The sequence below is a fragment of the Oryctolagus cuniculus genome, chromosome 17 (assembly GCF_964237555.1).
Source record: "Oryctolagus cuniculus chromosome 17, mOryCun1.1, whole genome shotgun sequence".
In the NCBI taxonomy this organism is placed as follows: Eukaryota; Metazoa; Chordata; class Mammalia; order Lagomorpha; family Leporidae; genus Oryctolagus; species Oryctolagus cuniculus.
In genome coordinates, this window is record NC_091448.1 from 37,313,805 (window position 1) to 37,335,649 (window position 21,845).

The window sequence follows — 21,845 nt, forward strand, 5'->3', positions numbered from 1 at the left end:
GTGAGTTTGTTAAGTTTTTAAATAGCTTGATGACAGTGGCAGCTGTCTTTTTTTTTTTTTTTTTTTAATTTGGGGCAAAGATGTGTCCCAGTTTTATTTTGTGATTTGTTGGTGAATATAAAGTTGTGCTTGTGTTGAGGGAGATAGTAACAGGTAATTTGTTAGGTACTTATCATACTGATAAGTTAGGGGAAAAAAGGGACAGAATTAAATATGAAGGGTAATCAGGGAATGCCTTTTTGATAAAATGACTTTGAATATTACTTAAATGAAGAGAGTAGGGAGCCATGTATAAATAGCTGGAGGAAGGGGGAGGAGAAACAAGCGATGGGTTAGAGGTGGTGAGTTTTTGTTGTTGTTGTTGTTATGGCACATCTGAGGAATAGCAAGAAAGCTGTTACGGCTGGAACCAGATAAATGAAGGAAACAGTAATAGAAGATCCTGAGATCTTCTGTTTTTACTTGTAGTGAGATTAGAAGCTTTGGGAGAGTTCTGAGCAGATGAATGTGATGCAATCTGACTTGAAGTTCGGCTTACTCTGACTTCTATACTGAGAGTAAAGTGTGGGGAGGCAAGGAGTGTGCACAGGCAGGGCGGGGAGCACAGAAACAGGGTCTGTAATGATCAGTGGGGGAGGTGATGGGGAAGTGGGCCAGAGGAATGGCCATGCGGACAATGAGAAAGGGTAGAATCTTGGACATATTTTGAGGAATGAGCCAACAAGTTTTTGGATAGATTGGTCACGGGAGAAGGCATGAAGAATGATTGTTAATTTGCAGTCTGTAAGACAGACATGATTTCTGTGTACTGAAATGGACAAGACTGAGGGTAGCAATTTTTCAGAGCTCACTTTTGGTTATATGAGTGAGAGACCAGTTGGGCATCCAAGAAGAGTTCAGAGAAAACTGGCCTAGAGCTATAAACTTGTGTCATTTAATGAGTTTAAATAGGAAAGGAGAAGTGGTCTAGGGACCAAACCTAGAGGTTTTCCTATTTAGAGGAGATGGGGGGGGGGGCCCTTTGGGAGTTTTTTTTTTTTTTTTTTTTTTTTTTTTTTAAGATCTGTTTATTTATTAGAGAGAGAGAGAGAGAGGTCTTCCATCTGCTGTTTCACTCCCCAAATGACCACAACAGCTGGATCTGGGTCGATCAGGAGTCAGGAGTTTATTCCAGGTCTCCCATGTTGCTGCAGGGACCCCAGGACTTCGACCGTCTTCTAATGCTTTCCCGGGCCATAGCAGAGAGCTGGATCAGAAGTGGAGCAGCCAGGCTTGAACCGGCACCCATATGGGATGCTGGCATTACTGGTGGTGGCTTTACCTACCACAGCACAGGGCCTGCACTGGGAGTTGTTTTGTTTTGTTTGATTATTTATTTGAAAGTCATGAGTTACAGAGAAGAAGAGAGAGCATAAAAGAACTTCCATCCGCTGGCTCACTCTCTAGATGGCCGCAACAGCCAGGGCTGGGCCCAGCTGAAGCCAGATGCCAGGAGATTCATCTAGGTTTCCCATGTGGATGGCAAGGGACCAAGAATTTGGGGTCCTTCCTACTACTTTCCCAGGCCATCAGCAGGGAGCTGGATCCTAAGTGGAACAGCTAGGTCACAAACCAGCAACCATATGGTATGCTGGCATCACAGGCTGCAGCTTTATCTTCTGTGCCACACTGCTGGCCCTGGACTTTGGAGTTTTGTTCTGCCTGGAGAAAGAAGCCTTGGAAGTTTTTGACCAGAGGAATCACATAATCTGATCAGTGTTTGAGAGAGCCCCTCTCTTGGGGCAGGCTCTGGGGCATGTAAAGCCATGGCCTGCAATGCTCTCATTCCATATCAGCACTGGTTCTTGTCCTGGCTGCTCTACTTCCAATCCAGTTCCCTGCTAATATGCCTTGGAACGCAGCAGAGGATGGCCCAAGTGCTTGGCCCCTCCACCCACGTGGGATACCTGGATGAAACTCCTGATCATGGCTTTGGCCTGCCTCTCTTTCTCTCTCTGTGTAACTCTGACTTTCAAGTAAATAAAAAGTTAAAAAATTTTAGTATTTGTATAAAGCTTTCATTAATGGCTCATTATCAAGAATAGTATTTATTTTTAAACATTTTATTTATTTGACAGGTAGAGTCACAGACAGTGAGAGAGAGAGAGACAGAGAGAAAGGTCTTCCTTTTCCGTTGGTTCACTCCCCAAATGGCCGCCACGGCTGGAACTGTGCCAATCCAAAGCCAGGAGCCAGGAGCCAGGTGCCTCCTCCTGGTCTCATGCAGGTGCAGGCGCCCAAGCACTTGGGCCATCCTCCACTGCCTTCCTGGGCCACAGCAGAGAGCTGGACTGGAAGAGGAGCAGCCGGGACTAGAACCCGGAGCCCACATGGGATGCTGGCACCACAGGCAGAGGATTAACCAAGTGAGCCATGGAGCCAGCCCTTATTTATTTATTTTTAAAGGGTTATTTGAGAGGCAGTGAGAGGGGTCTTCCCACTTTTGGTTCACTCCAAAAAGGCCTCAATGGCTGGAGCTGGGCTGATCAGGAGCCACGAGCTTCTGGGTCTCCCACGTGAGTTCAGGGGTCCAAGGACCTGGACCATCTTACGCTGCTTTCCCAGGTGCATTAGTAGAGAGCTAGGTAGGAAGTGGAGCAACCGGGACTTGAACTGGTGCCCATAAGGGATTTTTGGGGGCTGGTGCCGTGGCTCACTTGGTTAATCCTCCACCTGCAGCACCGGCATCCCATATGGGCACCGGGTTCTAGTCCCAGTTGCTCCTCTTCCAGTCCAGCCCTCTGCTGTGGCCCGGGAGGGCGGTGGAGGATGGCCCAAGTGCTTGGGCGCCTGTACTCACCTGAGAGACCAGGAGGAAGCACCTGGCTGCTGGCTGCAGATCGGTGCAGCGCTGGCCGTAGCAGCCGTTAGGGGAGTAAACCAACGGAAGGAAGACCTACCCTCTCCCTCCCCCTCTCCCCCTCTCCCCCTCTCCCCCTCTCCCCCTCTCCCCCTCTCCCCCTCTCCCCCTCTCCCCCTCTCCCCCTCTCCCCCTCTCCCCCTCTCCCCCTCTCCCCCTCTCCCTCTCTCCCCCTCTCCCCCTCTTCCCCTCTTCCCCTCTCTCTGTCTGTAACTCTGCCTGTCAAATAAAAAAAGGGGGAGGATTTGGGCACTGCAGGAGGCGGCTTTACCTGCTGTGGTACAGTGCCAGCCCTAAAGATATTATATATTCAGATAATGTTTAGGGAAAGGAAGATGACTGAGAATCATGTAGCAGTTAGCTCTAAAATACTAGAGTGCTAGGTGTACTGGGGATGAGTGAGAAAGATGCTGTGTGGAAAAGAGTACAGAAAAGAGTATAAGGTAAGCCTGTCAACTATTTTGACAGTCTGGGAAAGGAGAGGAAGGATGAATATAGACTTTTTGGGTTTAGAATTTGTTCAGTGAGAAATTTTCAAGGTAGATTTTGTACAAACTTGAATATACATCAAACTCTTAACAGTTTATTTTTAATTAGGTCCAAACTAAATGACATGATAGATGCTATTCCAAAAAGTAAGAAGAACAAAAGATGTCAGTTGCACTCCTTAGATACGCACAAGCCAAAACCTTTGGGGTAAGTAGAATTAAATACCAAGATACTTTGTCATAATTAAGATTATAAATGTTGATCATAATGTTTTAAAAAATGCATTGCTAGTTTTAATTCATTAATTTATTACTGTCTATGACATGGGTCAAATGATTGTGTCTTTGTTCTGTAGGCCTTTCTGCATTGAGACATAGAGGGTCTTAAAATAGATTTGGTTTTAATTTTTTTCCTTATATTAAATATGTTTTAGAGTAAGAGGGTTGAGATATTTGTGTGAATGTTTGTTACTAATATTAAGATTTTCAAAGTAGTGATATCATTCCTTGTATCATAATGTATAAATTATTTTTCTTTCTCATCTCTGTCCATAATACTTTAACAAGAATATTTTAAAAATCTTGAATCATGTATAGCAATGTGTCTTTATGTAACTAATTTGCAGTTTTCTTGTTGGTTAGGTGCTACAGTGTCCAAGGCCAGTGCCAGAATGTGCCCTACAAAATTGCTTGGGGGTGGGGATGGTAAGGAGAAACCATGGAATTTGAAGGGAATTTCTAAGAAGTAACATTTTTTTCCTAAGAGAATGAGATGATATAAAACGATACTTCTGAATTAATTTTAAGTTAATTTTTTGAGCAACTCATTGGTGTCAGGTGGCACCATTGTTATATAGACATTTTCTTCCCTAATAGAAAGACCTGGATGATTAAGTGGTGGTATGTTTATTTCCTAGCAAGCTTGTTTTATTTTTTTTCCTGTATTCTGAAACAAAAAAAAAAACTTATAAAAATTTTGCTTTGACTATTTGTCAAACACAGAAAAGTCTAAAGACTATACAAATGGAGAACTGTGTACCTTCACCCAGATTTAGCTGTTACCGATTTACCACATTGATTTCATTTACTACCTTTTTATTTGCTTGAGTATTTTAAAGCAAATCTGAAATGTCATATATTCTACATTTGTCCACATCTCTAAATACAGGGACATTTTCTTTTATAACCTCACTGTCATTATAACACATAACAAGTTTAACTGTAATACTCTAACACCCTGTTCATATTCACATTTCCCTTGTCTCTTTAGTGTCTTTTTACATTGATTGGTTTGAATCAGGATTCAGAGAAGAACCACACATTACATGATTTCTAACTGTAGAAGTATTCTGAAGCCAGTAAAGCTCTATATAGTCTAAAGTAGTTTTCTGAGGATAGTTGTTATTTACATACCTGATTTATCAATATATTCAGAGAATTTTTGACTGTTTCAATGCAAAGTTCAGTGTGATTTTCTTGTTAGAGAACAGCCTATTTACTGAAGGCACAGAATAGTAGTATGGTGTAGTGAGAGCCTGCCTTGTGCTTGTTATGTGAGTTCTTCATTGAGGAGGTAGAACACAGTGGGTACCCAAACGTCTTACATATTTGTACTATTGCTGCCTGCCCTTCCACCTTGGCTCTTAAGTCCATTTTTTGTTTTGTCTTCAGTGATTTTGCCTTGTCCATAGTTACCTATTAAATTGATGGCTGGCTGTGTTTTCGTATCTTTCAACTTAAAAAAGGCAGCAAACCTTCATAGATTTCACAGACTCTTCCTACATCTACAGTCCCACTACAAGGGTAGTCAAATGTTTTAGAAGATTGCTGAGTATGGAATCAGTATGAATGAAGTTATTAGTTTATTTTAAGCAGTGTTGCTTGACGAAGGTAGCTTCAGTTATTCCCACTTGCTATATGGATAGCAGGCCAGTTTACATAATCAGGATTCCTCCAACTTGGCTGCTCTTTCCACTGTTAACTCCTCATCTCTGCCCTTTTTTGTTTAAGTTTTCTTCAGGTAAAGTATGATACAGTAGATTAGTTTTCTGCCTAATAAATACCAGCAGTCCAGGTCACCCTTTTTGGGAGTTTTCTCATATCCACCTGTAAAACGAGGTTATTGTCTTGTCTGGGAGTAAATTTGAGGTCCAACGGAAAGGTCTACACCAAGGTTGTAGGATTGGAGCTGATAATACCGGATTGTTTTAGAGAATAATATATAAGATCAGCTAAAGAGAAAGAGTAAAAAGAGGAGTGTTCAAATTAATGGTGGAAAAGAAGCCAGGAAAGACACTTGAGAAAGAGAGGCCAGGTAGGTAGGAAGAAGCAGAAGTACAGTTGTGTTCCGAGGTGGTCTGATCAGCAATGTTGATGTTGCTGAGTCATTGAGGACTCAAAAGTGAACATTGGGTTTGGCAACACTGTGATACTTGGTTATCTCCATGAGCAGAGCTAGTGGTTGAGTTAAAACAGAATCCTGATTGGTGTGGATCGGAAAGTATGCGTTGTAACGTTGTAATGGGTTAAGCTGTGAAAGGAAAGTACTGGAATAGAACAAGGAAATAGAAAGGCTACTTTTTCCCAATGCTTGATTTCATAGGAGTTTCACAAAATCATAGGGTTTAGAAGGGTAATGGATAAAAGACTGATTTGAGCTGTAAAACTTGCTTATACAGCTTATTTTTACAATAATACATTGATATTTGAATGATAATCATTCCTCCGTTCTGATTTCTCGTTAGGAACCTTTTCCTTAGTTATAAGAACTTGAGTTTGAGAGTTAATTCAGCTCTATTAGAAATAAGAGGAGAGCCGAATACTAGCTCTACTAGTTAATTGAGCATTACTAGAAACAGGAAATATGCAAGTTGAGAGGAGAAGGCTATAAAATGGAAGGTAGAGCAGGAGTAGAGGTTTTCGTTGTCAAAAATAAGGGAAGTTAAAGCTTGAGCCAAGCTGTTTTGAGAGAGAATAGGGTGCTGAATTGTATGTGTGACCTTGTATGTTGAGCAGGAGATTGATAATGTACCTACTGGGCTATACAGGGTAGGTTAAGTAAAGATTTGCAGATTTTTTTCATCTTAAGCCATCCGAGATAATGAATTTCTAGGACTGTAGTGAGACCTGCAGAAGATGAGGCAGGAGCCAGTTGTTGAGAATCATGAAAAATCAAGATGACTCATTGAAAGGAATATGGACACACATTTCTCTTGGAATGCACAACTGCAACAGAACAAAATGTATGACCAGAACCACACTGAAACCTGTAGGGGAGGGAGAGTCGGGGAAATTTTTAGTAAGTTTAAAAAAAGTTATTTGTATAGTACTTAATTATTAACGTAGGCTATGTAAAGTATTCATAGTAGTGTGCTGTCTTCATTTTAGTATATGTAAATGTGATTTACTATAACTAGATTAATCTGTTATTTTCTCAGCTACTTATAAATCTGAAGGTAGATAATTTTGTTGCCTTGGACTAGCTGTAATCAGAGTGATTTTTTAAAAAAAAACTTAATGATCATACTAAGTCAATCAAAACCTCTTAGAATTTTGGTATGTTTAAGATTGTGTTTATAGGTGAAAATACTTTGTAACTTTTTTTAGTGTTTTGACTTTAGAACAACATGCCAACTGTATTTATTCATAAAATGCTTATAGTATATTAGCTTATTGCTATCTAGATAACTATAAATGTTATTAAGTTTTATCAGGTAAATTTGATAGTTAAGTAAAATTTTTATGTAAAGATGTAGCACATGTGTAAATAACATTTTAATATTATGTAATAATTAAATTTTTGTACACTAATCTTACTGCTATCTTAATGTATTAAAGAATTGATTATTTTAATTTAGATTGTAGAAATTATTCCTTCAGATTATCTCAGTGTCACTAAGTTTTGTACCATACTGTGCTACAGTGAAGGGAGCAGTAGCAGTGTCAGTTCAGAGAAGTTAAGTACAGATAAGAGAAGTAGTGAAGACCACAGGAAGGACAGCAAGTGTAGGATCATTTTCCATTATGGACCTTTCCAGGGAACGGCCAGGTAAAATCAAGCAATCCTTTATTCTTGCTTTTTTAAATGTTTTATTCTTTTATATTTCTCCTTTTCACTAATACTTACTCTTCCTACAGAGGTTGTTGGATGGATGTGTGGGAACTAATGTCCCAGGAATGCAGAGATGAAGTAGTTTTAATTGACTCTAGTTGTCTTCTAGAAACTCTAGAAACATATCTGCGGAAACACAGGTAAGTCTAAATGCCATTACAGTATAGTGTGGAAGTTGGTTTAGCTGTCAGTCATCCAGAGTGGCCTGTTTCTGATCTCCTTTACGTAACAGTATTCTAACCTCTCCATTATTACCTGTTACTAGGCAGAGCTTAATGTTAGCATAGGCTGTTCCTTCATGGAATGACTCTCAGTATTAATTTTCTTGGGTTAAGCCAGCATCTCCTTTTTTTTGTAGTTTTTACCTGATGGTTACAGACTATCATTTCAAGAAACGGAGTGACTGAATTGAATAAAGTGTATTTCATCACTTTGGAAACTCTGGTACTCCTTGTTTTTTTGATAGAATCATTTGATGATGGTGTTCTCAAAGTTAAAGTTAAAATAGCAGTTTTTCACTTAGTATTTTGAAGTATTCTTTTATAATTGTCAAGATCTGTAGAGTTGGAATGTATGTGCTTCATATACTATAAAAGTAACTTCAGATTTTTCTTTTTAGAATACTACTTTTACAAAGGAATTTTCTAATTGTCATTAACATTTGGAAATTCGTAGGGAGGGAGAGTGCAGTAGGAAAGGAAACTGGTAAGGGAGCCATCTAGAGATGGCATTCTTGGGGGGAGTTCTGTTATAAGTATGTCACATGTTGGGTTTGTGATTATGTGTTCTTTGACCTTGGTACAGTTTTACTTTGGGGACATTTCTCAAAAACTTAGGAGAATGATAAAAACTATTGTTACCAATATTGGTATTCATTTTATATGGCAATGAGCTGATAACTTATAACTATTAGGTGTTTTTCATTTTTCAGTTACAAACTTCATTTGCCTTTTTGGTTGATAGTAGAGAATATGTCAGTTATTTGAAGTTTTAGGAGTGATGTTAATACTAATCAAAGCTAATGTTTTGCTATGTTTTGTAATGGTTATAGATATTATGTTTCAGGACAGTGTTTTACATATTTTTTTAAAGATTTGATTTATTTATTTGAAAGGCTGTATTAGAGAGAAAGACAAAGAGATATTGCATCCTCTGGTTTACTCCCCAAATGGCCACAATAGCTGGGGCTGAGCCAGGCCAAAGTCAGGATCCTGGAACTCTGTTTGGGTCTTCCACGTGGGTTCAGGGACCCAAGGACTTGGGCCATCTTCTACTGTTTTCACAGGCCATAGCAGAGAGCTGGATAAGAAATGGAACACCTGGGACTCAAACCAGCATCCATATGGGATGCCAGCACTGCAGGCCGTGGCTTTAACCACTGTGCCACAGCCCTGGCCCCTAAAGATTTATTTTATTTATTTGAAAGGCAGAGTTACACAGAGAGAGGGAGGTCTTCCATCTGCTGGTTCACTCCCCAGACGGTTCCAACGGTCAGAACTGGGTCAGGAGCCAGAAGCTTCTTCCAGGTCTCCCACATGGGTGGAGGGGCCCCAGCACTTGAGTCATCCTCTGCTGCTTTCCCAGACACATTAGTAGGGAGTTAATTTGGAAGTGGAGCAGCCAGTTCTTGAAGCTGGCCATAGCAGAGAGCTGGATCAGAAATGGAACACCTGGGACTCAAACCAGCGTCCATATGGGATGCCAGCTTTAAAGGCAGTGGCTTTACTGGCTATGCCACATTTCTGGCCCCAGACTTTCCTTTTAAAAAAAAAAAAAATTATTTGGAAAGCTGAGAGTTACAGAGAGAAAGGGAGAGAGAAAACGCAAGATCTTTGTCTGCTGATTCACTCCCCAGATGGCTGGCTGTATGAGCTGGGACTGGACCAGACTGAAGCCTGGAGCCAAGAGCTTCATCCGTGTCTCCCACATGAATGCAGGGACCCAAGCTCTTGAGCCATTGTTTGCTGCTTTCCAAGGCACATTAGCAGCGAGCTAGATCAGAAATGGAGCAACTGAGACTCAAACCAATTCTCATATGGGATGCCAGCACTGCAGGCAGCCATTTAACCTGCTGTGCAACAGTGCTTTCCTGTTATTTCTAGTGCCCATTTTTTCTTCCCCTAAAAGAGAGACTTTTCCTTAGTATTATTTTTTGTTGTGATAAAAGAACAAAAAGTATACCTTTGCCCTCTTTTTTTAATTATTTATTTGAAAGAGGGTGAGACAGAAGTTTCTTACGTGTTTGTTTAGCTTTCCAAATGCCCCCTATAGCCAGGGCTGAGCTGAGCCAGTCCCATGCCAGGAGCTGGTAACTCAACCTAGGTTTCCCATGTGGTTCGTAGGAACTCAAGTATTTGAGCCATCACTTGCTGCCTCACAGGGTGTGCATTCCCAGGAAGCTGGAATAGGGAGCAAGGCTAGCACTCAAACCCAGGCATTCCAGAAGGGGAATTGGCATCTTAAGCAGCATTTTAATTCCTACACCAAACCCCTGCCCCTTAATTTTTAAAAAATATTTATTTGAAAGGCAGAGCAAGAAGGAGAATCAGATCTGTCATGTGCTAGTTCACTCCCCAAATGGCCACAACAGCCAAGTCTGGGCCAGACTGAAAACAGGAGTCAGGAACTCCATCTAGGTCTCCCACATGGGTGGCAGGAACCCAAGGACTTAGGCTATCACCTGCGGCTTCTTAGATCCATTAATAGGGAGCTGGATCAGAAGTGGACTCCATCCCAGGCACTTTGATATGAGATGCAGGTGTCCCAAGTGTTTGCTTAACCCAGTGAACCAAAACATTAACCCCATGATTATTTTAGATACATCATATTGGTGGATATAGTATTGGAATTTTTGCAGTGGCTTATTTTGTTTGGCAAGATGTAACCCAAGGTTCATTTATGATGTAACATACAACAGGATTTCTGTTTTTTAAAGCTGAAAAATGTCCTGTTATGTGTTTGTATATCACATTTCCTGGTAGTTTTATTTTTGCTGTGAGAATCTTCCATACCAGTTTCTATAGCTGTACCATTTGACATTCCCACCAGCAGTGTGGAATGTTCTAATTTCTCTACATCTTTGCCAATGCTTGTTATTTTCTGTTTTGATAGTGGCTGTCCTAACAGAGAGGAGGTGATGTCTCGTGGTTTTGATGTGTGTTTCTGTGATTACTGATGTTGAGCATCTTTTCATATGTTTGTTGCCTATTTTCTATATCATAAAGTTTTCCTCTAGGAGTCCTATAGTTTCATGTATTAACATTTAGGTCTTTAGTTGATTTCGAGTTAATTTTTATTTCTGTGTATATTAGTTTTTTATATTTAGAGGCAGAGAAAGAAAATTCAGATTTGCTGGTTCACTTCCAAGATGCCCACGATAGCTGGGATGGATCAGGTTGAATCGGAAGCTAGAAACTCAGTCTGGGTCTGCAATGTGGGTGGCTGGGATCCAGTATTGGGCCATGATCTGTTGCTTCCAGGGTACACATGAGCAGGGAGTTTGAATTGGAGTCAGAGCTTGATGGTAATTTTGCACAACTCTTGTAGTACTCCTGTCCCTTAAAGGTCAGATGTGCAGTTTCCTGCCTGTGGTGTTGAACACTCAAAAAGTTTGGGGTTTTGGAGCACTTTGGATTTCATATTTTCATAGTAGGAATGTTTAACCTACGTTGTGAGTCTGGTATTTCACCAGATCAAGTTCTTCCTTGTTTCAGGAGTTCAAAGATACTGAAACTGTATTTTTTTTCTTTGTGGTTAATTTTTGGTTTCTAAAAGAACATTTTTTCTTCTTGTGCATTCACATGCTCTCTATTTTTGCCTCAAGATATACAGTTTACTTTATATCTATTTCTCTGTGTGTTACCTATATTTTGTTTGTGTGTTGAGAAATAGAAAAATGTTTTGGAAGACTTTCATGTTTTGGGAATTATCAGTAAATTTAAAAATATATATTTTTTAAATTCTAAGCACAAGAGGAAAGTGGTGTGATGAAATTTGTTTTTAAAAGCAGGCAGACTTTTTTTTTTCCCCAAAGATTTATTTATTTGAGAGGCAGAGTTAGAGAGAGAGAGAGAGAGAGAGAGAGGTCTTCCACTGGTTCACTCCAAATGTCAGCAGTGGCCAGAGTTGGGCCGATCTAGAGCCAAGAGCTTCTTCTCAGTCTCCCGCACTGGTGCAGGGGCCCAGGCACTTGAGCCATTTTCCACTCCTTTCCCAGGTAGTTAACAGAGAGCTAGATGGGAAGTGGAGCAGCTGGGACTCGAACTGGTGCCCATATGGTATGCCAATGCTACAGGTGAGGCTTAACCTACTATGCCACAGCACTGGCCTCCAGACATATTTTTTTTTAAAGATTTATTTTTATTCACTTGAAAGGCAGTTAAAGAGAGAGAGAGAGCGTGAGAAGGAGAGAGAGATTTTCCATCCTTTGGTTCACTTCCCAAACGGCCGCAGTGGCTGGGCCAGGCTGAAGTCTGGAACCAGCAGCTCTCTTTCAGTCAGTGTGCTTCTGTGGTTTAAAAAGCATTTGCAAATGTACGTGTATCTGTATTCACATACTGCCTAAATTTGTATTTATGTTAAATTTATATGTTTTTAATGTGTATATGGAGGTTTTTAAAAAATGCCATAGGTGGGAGGGGCATGCCGTCATCTAAAGCACTGTTGTATATAGCCAGTTCTTTAATTTTCAGGTTTTTCTTTTCAACAGGTTTTGCACTGACTGCAAAAATAAAGTTCTCCGAGCATACAATATCCTTATTGGTGAACTTGATTGCAGCAAGGAAAAGGGCTACTGTGCTGCACTTTATGAAGGCTTGCGGTGCTGTCCACATGAGCGACACATACATGTTTGCTGCGAAACAGACTTCATTGCACATCTTCTGGGTCGGGCCGAGCCAGAGTTCGCAGGAGGGTATGAGTATGTAGTTTGCTAGAATGGGCTATCTAGCGCTTTGCTTCATTTTATTACTGAAAGTTTATTTCCATTACCACCTGCATCACTACATTTGACATACATATAAATTAAGGTATGCTGGTAAATATTTTGCTTTTATTTTAAGATAAGCATTTAATTGAGTGAAAATAAGAAGCAACTATTTTTGGGTGTTTGGTTTAGTCCTCTGTTCCTTCTTGCTTGAAGGGAGGCAAGCTTTTTTTGGCATTCATTATTACAGATTATCATTTTCACTTGAAAATGATTAAAAGGGCTTTTTTCCATCTATCTGTGCCTTATTTACATTTTATTCACACCAGTGTTTTTTGCATAGAAGTTAGGTTTTCACAGCATGGGATTTAGAAATGCTTTATTTATTGTAATTCATGAACTGTAAATTATGAAAGAACCTAAAATGTCACCTGTGGCATGGTTGTGAAAATAAAATCAGAAAAAGTTGTTCACAGAATAAAACACCCTGTTACCTTGCATTTGAGTACCTGCTTTCTGACCAGCATTTTAAAATACAAAAACCACTTCCCTTATTGGAGTTCTGTGAACACTTTGCAAAGACTGGCCTGAAAGCTTTTGTCTGTGACGGAATCATTTTGGCTTTGCCTTTTTCCATTTCCTGTCAAAACAAACAAACCAAACAAGAAATTAAATAGGCATTTTGCGATAACTGGAAGATGAAAGAAATTACTAGGAGCTGGACCCATACAGGAGTTCATTCTCTGTGCCCTAAAGCTAATCTTTTTAGACCCAGTTCCTGAATTACTTATTTTTAGCAGTATTAGGTCTAAATTCTACTTGCATGTGTATTCCTCATTGGTTATATATGTGTGTGCATGGCGCATATATATATATATATATAATATATATTATGTTTAAATTGGGTGTCAGTGTAGTAACTGTCATGAAGTTACTATAGGTGATGAGAATATTTAAAATCGGAACTTATAGATAGATGTGTTGCACATCTTTTACTGTTTTCACTTAAGGATATTAGGAATTAATGTGTGATTTATTCTCCTTAAAGGCGAAGAGAAAGGCATGCTAAGACAATAGATATAGCTCAAGAAGAAGTTCTGACCTGCTTGGGAATTCATCTTTATGAAAGACTGCATCGAATCTGGCAAAAGCTACGGGCAGAAGAGCAGACATGGCAGATGCTTTTCTATCTTGGTGTTGATGCTTTACGCAAGAGTTTTGAGGTAGGAGCGCTGGACTGTTTTAGTTATCAAGATTGCCTCTCAGGGGCCAGTGTTGTGATGTAGTGGGTAAAACCTCATCTGTGATGCCAGAATCCCATATGGGTGCAAATTTGGTTCTCGGCAGCTCTACTTCCCATCCAGCTCCCTGCCAATGGCCTGGGAGAGCGGCAGAAGATAGCACAAGTGCTTGGGCCCCTATGCCCATGTGGGAGACACAGAAGAAATTCCTGGCTCCTGGTTTCAGCCTGGGCCACCCTTGGCTGTTGGAGCCATCTGAGGAATGAACTGGCATATGAAAGATGTGTGTGTGTGTGTAAATAAATCTTTAAAAATAAAAATTATTCTCAGATGTGTGCCCTGGAAGGCACAAGTACTTGAGTCCCTGTCACCCACAAGGGAGAATTGGGTTGTGTTCTGGGTCCCTGGTTTTAGCTAGCCCAGACCTGGCTGTTGAGGTATTGGAGGAATGAACCAGCAGATGGAAAATCTCTGTCTGTCTATACTTTTCTTTTTTTTTTTAAAGATTTATTTGAAAATCTTAGAGTTACACAAAGAGGAGGAGAGCCAGAGACAGAGAGGAGTCTTCCATCTGCTAGTTCACTCCCCAATTGGCTGTAATGGCTGGAGCTGCGCCAATCCAAAGCCAGGAGCCAAGAGCTTCTTCCTGGTCTCCACGCAGGTGCAGGGGCCCAAAGACTTGGGTCATCTCCTACTGCTTTCCCACGCCATAGCAGAGAGCTGGATCAGAAGTGGAGCAGCTGGGACATGAACCAGCACTCATGTGGGATGCCCACTTTGCAGGCAGTGACTTTATCCACTGCACCACAGTGCTGGTCCCTATACTTCTCAACTAAAAATGAAAATAAATAAATGTGTAGATTGCTTGGTTAAGTTATTGGACTGAATGTTTTTTTTTTATTTGAGATTTAAAAGTATTTATTAGAATCAAGGACCTTCAGCCAGAGTGACGTGGAGGGGGACATCCCTGGACTGAGTCTTTTTTTTTTTTTTTTTTTTAAGATGTATATATTTATTTGAAAGTCAAAGTTACACAGAGAGAGAGGAGAGGCAGAGAGAGAGGTCTTCTGTCCGCTAGTTCACTCCCCAGATGGCTGCAACGGCCGGAGCTACGCCAATCCGAAGCCAGCAGCTTCTTCTGGGTCTCCCACGCAGGTGCAGGGGCTCAAGGACCTGGGCCATCTTCTACTGCTTTCCCAGGCCATAGCAGAGAGCTGGATTGGAAGTGGAGCGGCTGAGTCTCAAACTAGTGCCCATATGGGATGCCAGCGCTTCAGGCCAGAGGGTTAACCCACTGCACCAAAGCGCCGGCCCCAGGACCAAGTCTTAATATAAGCCATGAGTTCCTGAGTAGGCTGTGATCTATTAATGTAGATTCATGACTTTGTATAGAGTTACAGGAAACAGAGATTTAGAAGTTTGTGGATTTTTTTTTATTTTATTTATTTATTTATTTTTTGTTTAAATCTTGTTATTCTCCAGCCTTGGTTTTTAGAGATTTTCAGAGTAGAAAGCAAGTTGTTGATTAAAAAGATGCTGCTCATGGCAGGCATTTTAGCACAGTGGTTGAGTCGCTACTTGGGATGCCTACATGCCAAATATTGGAGTGCCTGGTTTGAGTCTCGGCTCCTCCATTTCCAATCCAGCTTCTTGCTGATGTTCACCTTCATAGGCATCAGGTAATTAATTGCTCAAGTACTTAGATCCCTTCCCTTCCACCCACATGGAAGACTCAGATTAAGCTCCAAGTTCCTGGTCTTGGCCTGATGCAGCCCTGGCTGTTAGACACATTTGGGGATTGAACCAGTGGCTGGAAGATCACTCTGGTTTGTGTGTGTGTGCGTCTGTGTCTTTCTGTCTGCCTTTCACATAAAATGGAAAAAAGGAGAAATATGCTTCATGAAACATATTTCATGACAGTTAAAAACAACCAGAAAATAAGCCTCAAAATTAGAAGACTTTAATGATTCTTTATCTGCCAATATCCAGTAGTATGAAGTAAATGCTCTTTGTATGCCATAGAACAGGTTTTTAGAAGCACATTGAAGGGGCCGGTGTTGTGGCATAGTAGTTTAAGCTGCTGCCTGGGATGCCAGCATCCCATATGGGCACTTGGTTGTATCCTGGCTGCTCCACTTCCAATCCAATTCCCTGTTAATGGCCTGGAAAAAGCAGCCAAGAATCTGGTCCCCTGTCACCTACTTGGGAGACGTGGATAAAGTGCCTGGCTTCTGCCTGGCCCGGTGTTGGCCATTGTGGCCATCTAGGTAATAAACTAGCAGATGGAACATCTCTCTTTCGGTCTCTGACTCTTTCAAAATAAACCTTTTTAAGAAGCACATTGAAGGCTGTTTATAATGCTAATGCTGGTTTTAGTGCTTGTGTTATATTGTATAGATATTTGGCTAGAGAATATTTTCTATATAACAAGGCATGATTGTATACCTTTAATTGGCCTCCATTTGAGAATGGATTGAAAGCTGTTTCTATAACCTCATCAATGAACTTTGAGCTCACCGTTGTAGGGAGTCTGAGGAGATTTGTATTAGTTCTTCATGAACGGGTATCTCCTTTTCTCTTTGTGCCTTCAAAGATTAGGTCACCTAATCAGGTTAAATATTCTTCATCATTATATGATGAATGAATTTTTTTTTTTTTTGATAGGCAGAGTGGACAGTGAGAGAGACAGAGAGAAAAGTCTTCCTTTTGCTGTTGGTTCACCCTCCAGTGGCCGCCACAGCTGGCGTGCTGTGGCCAGCGCACCACCACGCTGATCCAAAGGCAGGAGCCAGGTGCTTCTCCTGGTCTCCCACAGGGTGCAGGGCCCAAGCACCTGGGCCATCCTCCACTGCACTCCCTGGCCACAGCAGAGAGCTGGCCTGGAAGAGGGGCAACCGGGACAGAATCCGGCGCCCCGACCGGGACTAGAACCCGGTGTGCCGGCGCCGCTAGGTAGAGGATTAGCCTAGTGAGCCGCGGCGCCGGCTACTGAATGAATGTTTATTTTAAATTCTAGGGTTTTTGTTTTGTTTTGTTTTGTTTTGTTTTGTTTGTTTTTTTTGCAAGGCAGAATTAGAAAGAGAGAGAGTTGTTACAGACAGTGAGAGAGAGACAGAAAGGTCTTCCTTCCGTTGGTTCACTCCCTTAGTGGCTGCTACAGCCGACGCTACGCCACTCTGAAGCCAGGAACCGGGTACTTCCTTCTGGTCTCCCATGCGGGTGCAGGGACCCAAGCACTTTGGGCCATCCTCCACTGTCCTCCCAGGCCACAGCAGAGAGCTGGACTGGATGAGGAGTAACCGGAACTAGTACCTGGCACCCCAACTGGGACTAGAACCCGGGGTGCCGGTGCCGCAGGTGGAGGATTAGCCAAGTGAGCCACGGTGCTGGCCTAAAATTCTAATTTTAAAACTAGAATGTTGCTAGTTTGGATTAGGGGCACATATAAGTATGTGTGTCCTATAGAGATTAGTTGTACTCAATATATATTGACTTTCTGGTATATTTTTAATACTGTATCATTTAATATATTAAAACTTAAACTCTGGCTTCTCTGACAAAATTGTAAGTTTGACAAATGAGCATTTCTATGGAAAAATTAATTAAGTTTGGATGAGTAGTCACTCTGGGTTTTTTTTATAGATGACTGTGGAAAAAGTACAGGGTATTAGCCGACTGGAACAACTTTGTGAAGAATTTTCAGAGGAGGAACGAGTAAGAGAACTCAAGCAAGAGAAGAAACGCCAGAAACGAAAGAACAGACGGAAAAATAAGTGTGTGTGTGATATTCCTACTCCCTTACAAACAGCAGATGAAAAGGAAGTAAGCCAAGAGAAGGTAGTATTCCTTAATAACAACTCATAAATGTGTTGCTTTAGATGGAAATATTTCTTTTTGCTACATTTGGATGTTTTTACTTTGCTTTTCCAGATATGAACTTCTACTGTTTATATATTGGCTTTTTTCCCACTATAAATTGCATAAGCCAGGATTTTTAATGTTATGTATTTGCTTTAGTAAAGGACATGCTGGGTAGTTATCTGACCTACTATTAGATCAAAGTCAAAATGTGGAAAGTTAAGTTCTGTGTGTGACCTAAACATTTGCATCAGGATTTCTTTATGTTCCTAAAAATTACAGTGTCCAATGAACTTTTATTTGGGTTATACTTCCTAATAAGTATTATATTACAAATTAAGATGGAGGGGCCAGCACTGTGGTGCAGTGGGTTATAGCCCTGGCCTGAAGCGCTGGCATCCCACATGGGCTCCGGTTCTAGTCCCAGCTGCTCCTCTTCTGATCCAGCTCTCTGCTGTGGCCTGGGAAAGCAGTAGAAGATGGCCCAGGTGCTTGGGCCCCTGCACCCGCATGGGAGATCAGAAAGAATCTCCTGGCTTCTGGCTTCGGATCAGTGCAACTCTGGCCGTTGCGGCCATCTAGTTAGTGAACTAGCGGATAAAAGACCTCTCTCTCTGTCTCTACCTCTCTGTAACTCTGTCTTTCAAATAAATAAAATAAATCTTTAAAAAGAAAAGATCAATTAAGATGGAGAATTTTTTTTAAGATTATTTATTTGAGACAGATACACAGAGAGAGGAAGAGACAGAGAGAGAGATCTTCCATCCGCTGGTTCACTCCCCAAATAACTGCAATGGCTGGGCCTGGGCCAGGCTGAAGCCAGGATTCAGGAGCTTCTTCTGGGTCTCCCATGTGGGTTCAAGGACCCAAACAGCTGAGTCATCTTCTGCTGCTGTCCCAAGCACATTAGCAGAGAGCTGGATCAGAAGTAGAACAGCTGGGTCTCAAACTGGCACCCATATATGCCAGCATCACAGGTGGTGGCTTTACCTGCTACAACACAATGCTGACTTCAAGAAATGTTTTTTAAAAAAGATTTTATTTTCTTGAAAGGCAAAGTTACAGAGAAGGAGAAGGAGAGACAAAGAGTGTTCTGTGCCGGTTCACTCCTAAAATGGCTGTAACATCTAGGGTTGGGCTATACTGAAGCCAGGAGTTTCTTCCAGGTCTTCCACATGGGTGCAGGGGGCCAAGCACCTGGGCCATGGTCTACTGCTTTCCTAGGCTTTAGCAGGGAGCTGGATAAGAAGTGGAGCGGCCAGGACTTGAACTGGCTCTCATATGGGATACTGATGTCTCGGGTGGTGGCTTTACCTGATATGCCACAGTGTGGGCCCTGAAGAAACTTTGGAAAAATAAAGCCATATGAGTAAGCATTTTTTGAAAGGTAATTTTTAAAAAGTTAGAATGGTAATATTCTGTGCTTTTGCAAATATCTAATACATGATTTAAAAGGAGTCAGATTTCTTCTAACAGTAACCTTATCATTGGTTTCTTAAATCTGTTTCTGGCTCGTGCCGCGGCTCACTAGGCTAATCCTCCGCCTTGCAGCGCTGGCACACCGGGTTCTAGTCCTGGTCGTGGCACTGGATTCTGTCCCGGTTGCCCCTCTTCCAGGCCAGCTCTCTCGTGGCCAGGGAGTGCAGTGGAGAATGGCCCAAGTGTTTGGGCCCTGCACCCCATGGGAGACCAGGAGAAGCACCTGGCTCCTGGCTTCGGATCAGCGCGGTGCACCAGCCGCGGCGGCCATTGGAGGGTGAACCAACGGCAAAAGGAAGACCTTTCTCTCTGTCTTTCTCTCTCACTGTCCACTCTGCCTGTCCAAAAAAAAAAAAAAAAAAAAAAAAAAAATCTGTTTCTGCATTCAGTTGCTTTCTGTTTATTAGCTTGACTGAAGCATATGAAGAGTTTGTTCTCACACATACATGGAAGAAGGAAGGAGTATTTTTTTAAGGTTTATTTATTTTAAAGTCAGAGTTAGAGAGAGAGAGAGAAAGAGGTCCTTTCTCTAGTTCTGCTAGTTCACTGCCCAGATGGCTGTAATCAGTGGAGCTGCGCTGGTCCGAAGTCAGAAACCAGGAGCTTATTCTGGGTCTCCCACGAAGGTGCAGGGGCCCAAGGACTTGGGGCCATCTTCTACTGCTTTCTCAGGCCATAGCATAGAGCTGGATTGGAAGTGGAGCAGCCAGGACTCAAATCGGCACCCATATGGATGCCGGCACTACAGGCAGCAGCTTTACCTGCTACGCCATAGTGCTAACCCCAGGAGTATTTTAACATAAACCTTTTCAGATAGTATGGATATTCTCTAATACCACAGCAAGTGGTAGTTTCTGAAAGGTTAATTTCAGTGTCAAATCTGAGACTTATTGGTGGCCTTTTCATATTTTGTTAAGTTAGAATCCATTGGACTATATTGCGTGTTGAATAGATGTTTTACTCATGCATGATTTTGTAACACCATGCATTGGAATTTGTTTGAAAAATACTGGCTCACTGAATTATGTAGGTCTTTCAGATGTTGACCTTCATTATGTAATATCAGATAATCACTGTTAATCAGTAGTGATTGGAAGTGATTAGGAAGCTCTGGGTTCCACATGCCATATGCAGCTTTTTTTCCCCCAGTTTAAAATTTTAATTCATTAACTTGAAAGATGAACACAATGTCTATTTCAAATCTTACTAAACCTGTTTGAAACATGTTTACATAGAGGACAAAGGAAAATAGGATTTCAGGCCGGCGCCGCGGCTCACTAGGCTAATCCTCCGCCTAGCGGCGCCGGCACACCGGGTTCTAGTCCCGGTCGGGGCGCCGGATTCTGTCCCGGTTGCCCCTCTTCCAGGCCAGCCCTCTGCTGTGGCCAGGGAGTGCAGTGGAGGATGGCCCAGGTGCTTGGGCCCTGCACCCCGTGGGAGACCAGGAAAAGCACCTGGCTCCTGGCTCCTGCCATCGGATCAGCGCGGTGCGCCGGCCGCAGCACGCCGGCCGTGGCGGCCATTGGAGGGTGAACCAACGGCAAAGGAAGACCTTTCTCTCTGTCTCTCTCTCTCACTGTCCACTCTGCCTGTCAAAAAAAAAAAAAAAAAAAGAAAAAAAAAAATAGGATTTCAAGTAACTTATAGTGTAGTCCATTATCCATTTAAAACTGTTCTTTTTTCTACAAAAAATCTTCACTGAAGGACAAAACAAATTCTTTCTTGTATACTGTGTAAAAACTAGGTACAGACTTAACGATGTATGTTTATTTCACCATCATGTCTGATGATGAAGGTGGAGGCACTGATGTTCACAGTTCAGTTCAATGAGGCAGGCAAAAAACTTGTTCCCTGCAGTACACATTAGAAGCTCCCACTCATGGTCCCTGCAGTGGCATCACATACTCAAACTCAGACCAGGTCACTTCTTTCCTTTTCCTTTTTCACTCTGTCTCCTTGTTGAAGACTTGGATCCCCAGCTCCTGCTTTTTGAATCCTTGTTTTCAGTTTAGGTATCATTTCTGCTGCATACAGCATTACGGACTTAGTGGTGGGAACTGCACAACAGAGAGGCTGCCATCTTCCTGTTTGAGCTGGACCCAGACTCTGCCTCTGAATTGAACGTCACGATTCCATTCTCTAGAGTACATTTTATTTTTCTCAAGAAATACATTAAATCCAACAGCTGAGCATACATCTTGAATCTCTGTAGCTGTAGGATTTCAACAGCCTTACCCATGGGTAACCCTCCGCGATGGTCTTACTGTTTAAGTACGCAGGGTAGATGCAGATAAACCTGTCCTGCTCAGCTGGGGACTGTGTGGCATTGCAGGCCACCTCCACAAAAACACATGCACTGCGGCTCCGTGAGAAGCACCGCAGGTTTTCAGAATTCTGATTGTTTCACAGTTGAAATTTTATCATTGACATCAAGAATTGTTCATTGTTTTCCTTAAAGTGACAGACTGACTTAATTCATTTTTCATAAAATACTATGTAGGTATCCATGTTGGAGTAATCATAGTTTGTTTCTCAGTCATTCTTACAAGTGAAATTGATAGTACAAAAACAAAGCAGCTAGTTCGGCTTGCAGCTCAGTTATGCAAGTACTTTTCTGTGAGAGAGCTGTTGTACTGTGGAATACAGAAGTGCTTTAAGTGAAAAGATGTCTATTCATGATTGATACCTAACAAAATTAATATTTTTACAGTTAGAGGCATTCCTAAGTAAAATATCCTTTTATTTATTTTTGCTAGAAGTGCTCTAAGTGAAGAATACAATGATTATTGGTACTCTTTGGTTCCTACTACTTTGATTTGTGCCAAGGCATCATCAGCTTTACTCA

At 41.7% G+C, this 21,845-nt stretch overlaps 1 protein-coding gene and 1 pseudogene across 29 annotated transcripts in view; one reads left to right on the forward strand and one right to left on the reverse strand.

The window, feature by feature from the left end:
* Positions 1–21,845, forward strand: part of GGNBP2 (gametogenetin binding protein 2) — a 42,097-nt gene that overhangs the window by 15,374 nt on the left and 4,878 nt on the right. For 7 of the 29 annotated variants that reach the window (XM_051824691.2, XM_051824692.2, XM_051824689.2 and 4 more), the window contains exons 5-11: positions 3,497–3,595; positions 4,030–4,092; positions 7,310–7,435; positions 7,525–7,638; positions 12,207–12,416; positions 13,471–13,645; positions 17,306–17,500. In XM_051824691.2, coding sequence (XP_051680651.1) covers positions 3,497–3,595; positions 4,030–4,092; positions 7,310–7,435; positions 7,525–7,638; positions 12,207–12,416; positions 13,471–13,645; positions 17,306–17,500 — 982 coding nt within the window. The remainder of the gene's footprint in view (positions 1–3,496; positions 3,596–4,029; positions 4,093–7,309; positions 7,436–7,524; positions 7,639–12,206; positions 12,417–13,470; positions 13,646–17,305; positions 17,501–21,845) is intronic. The other 22 variants (XM_070061022.1, XM_051824699.2, XM_070061029.1 and 19 more) reach the window with 9 other exon arrangements.
* LOC103351613 (signal recognition particle 19 kDa protein-like) lies at positions 21,003–21,508 on the reverse strand (annotated as a pseudogene).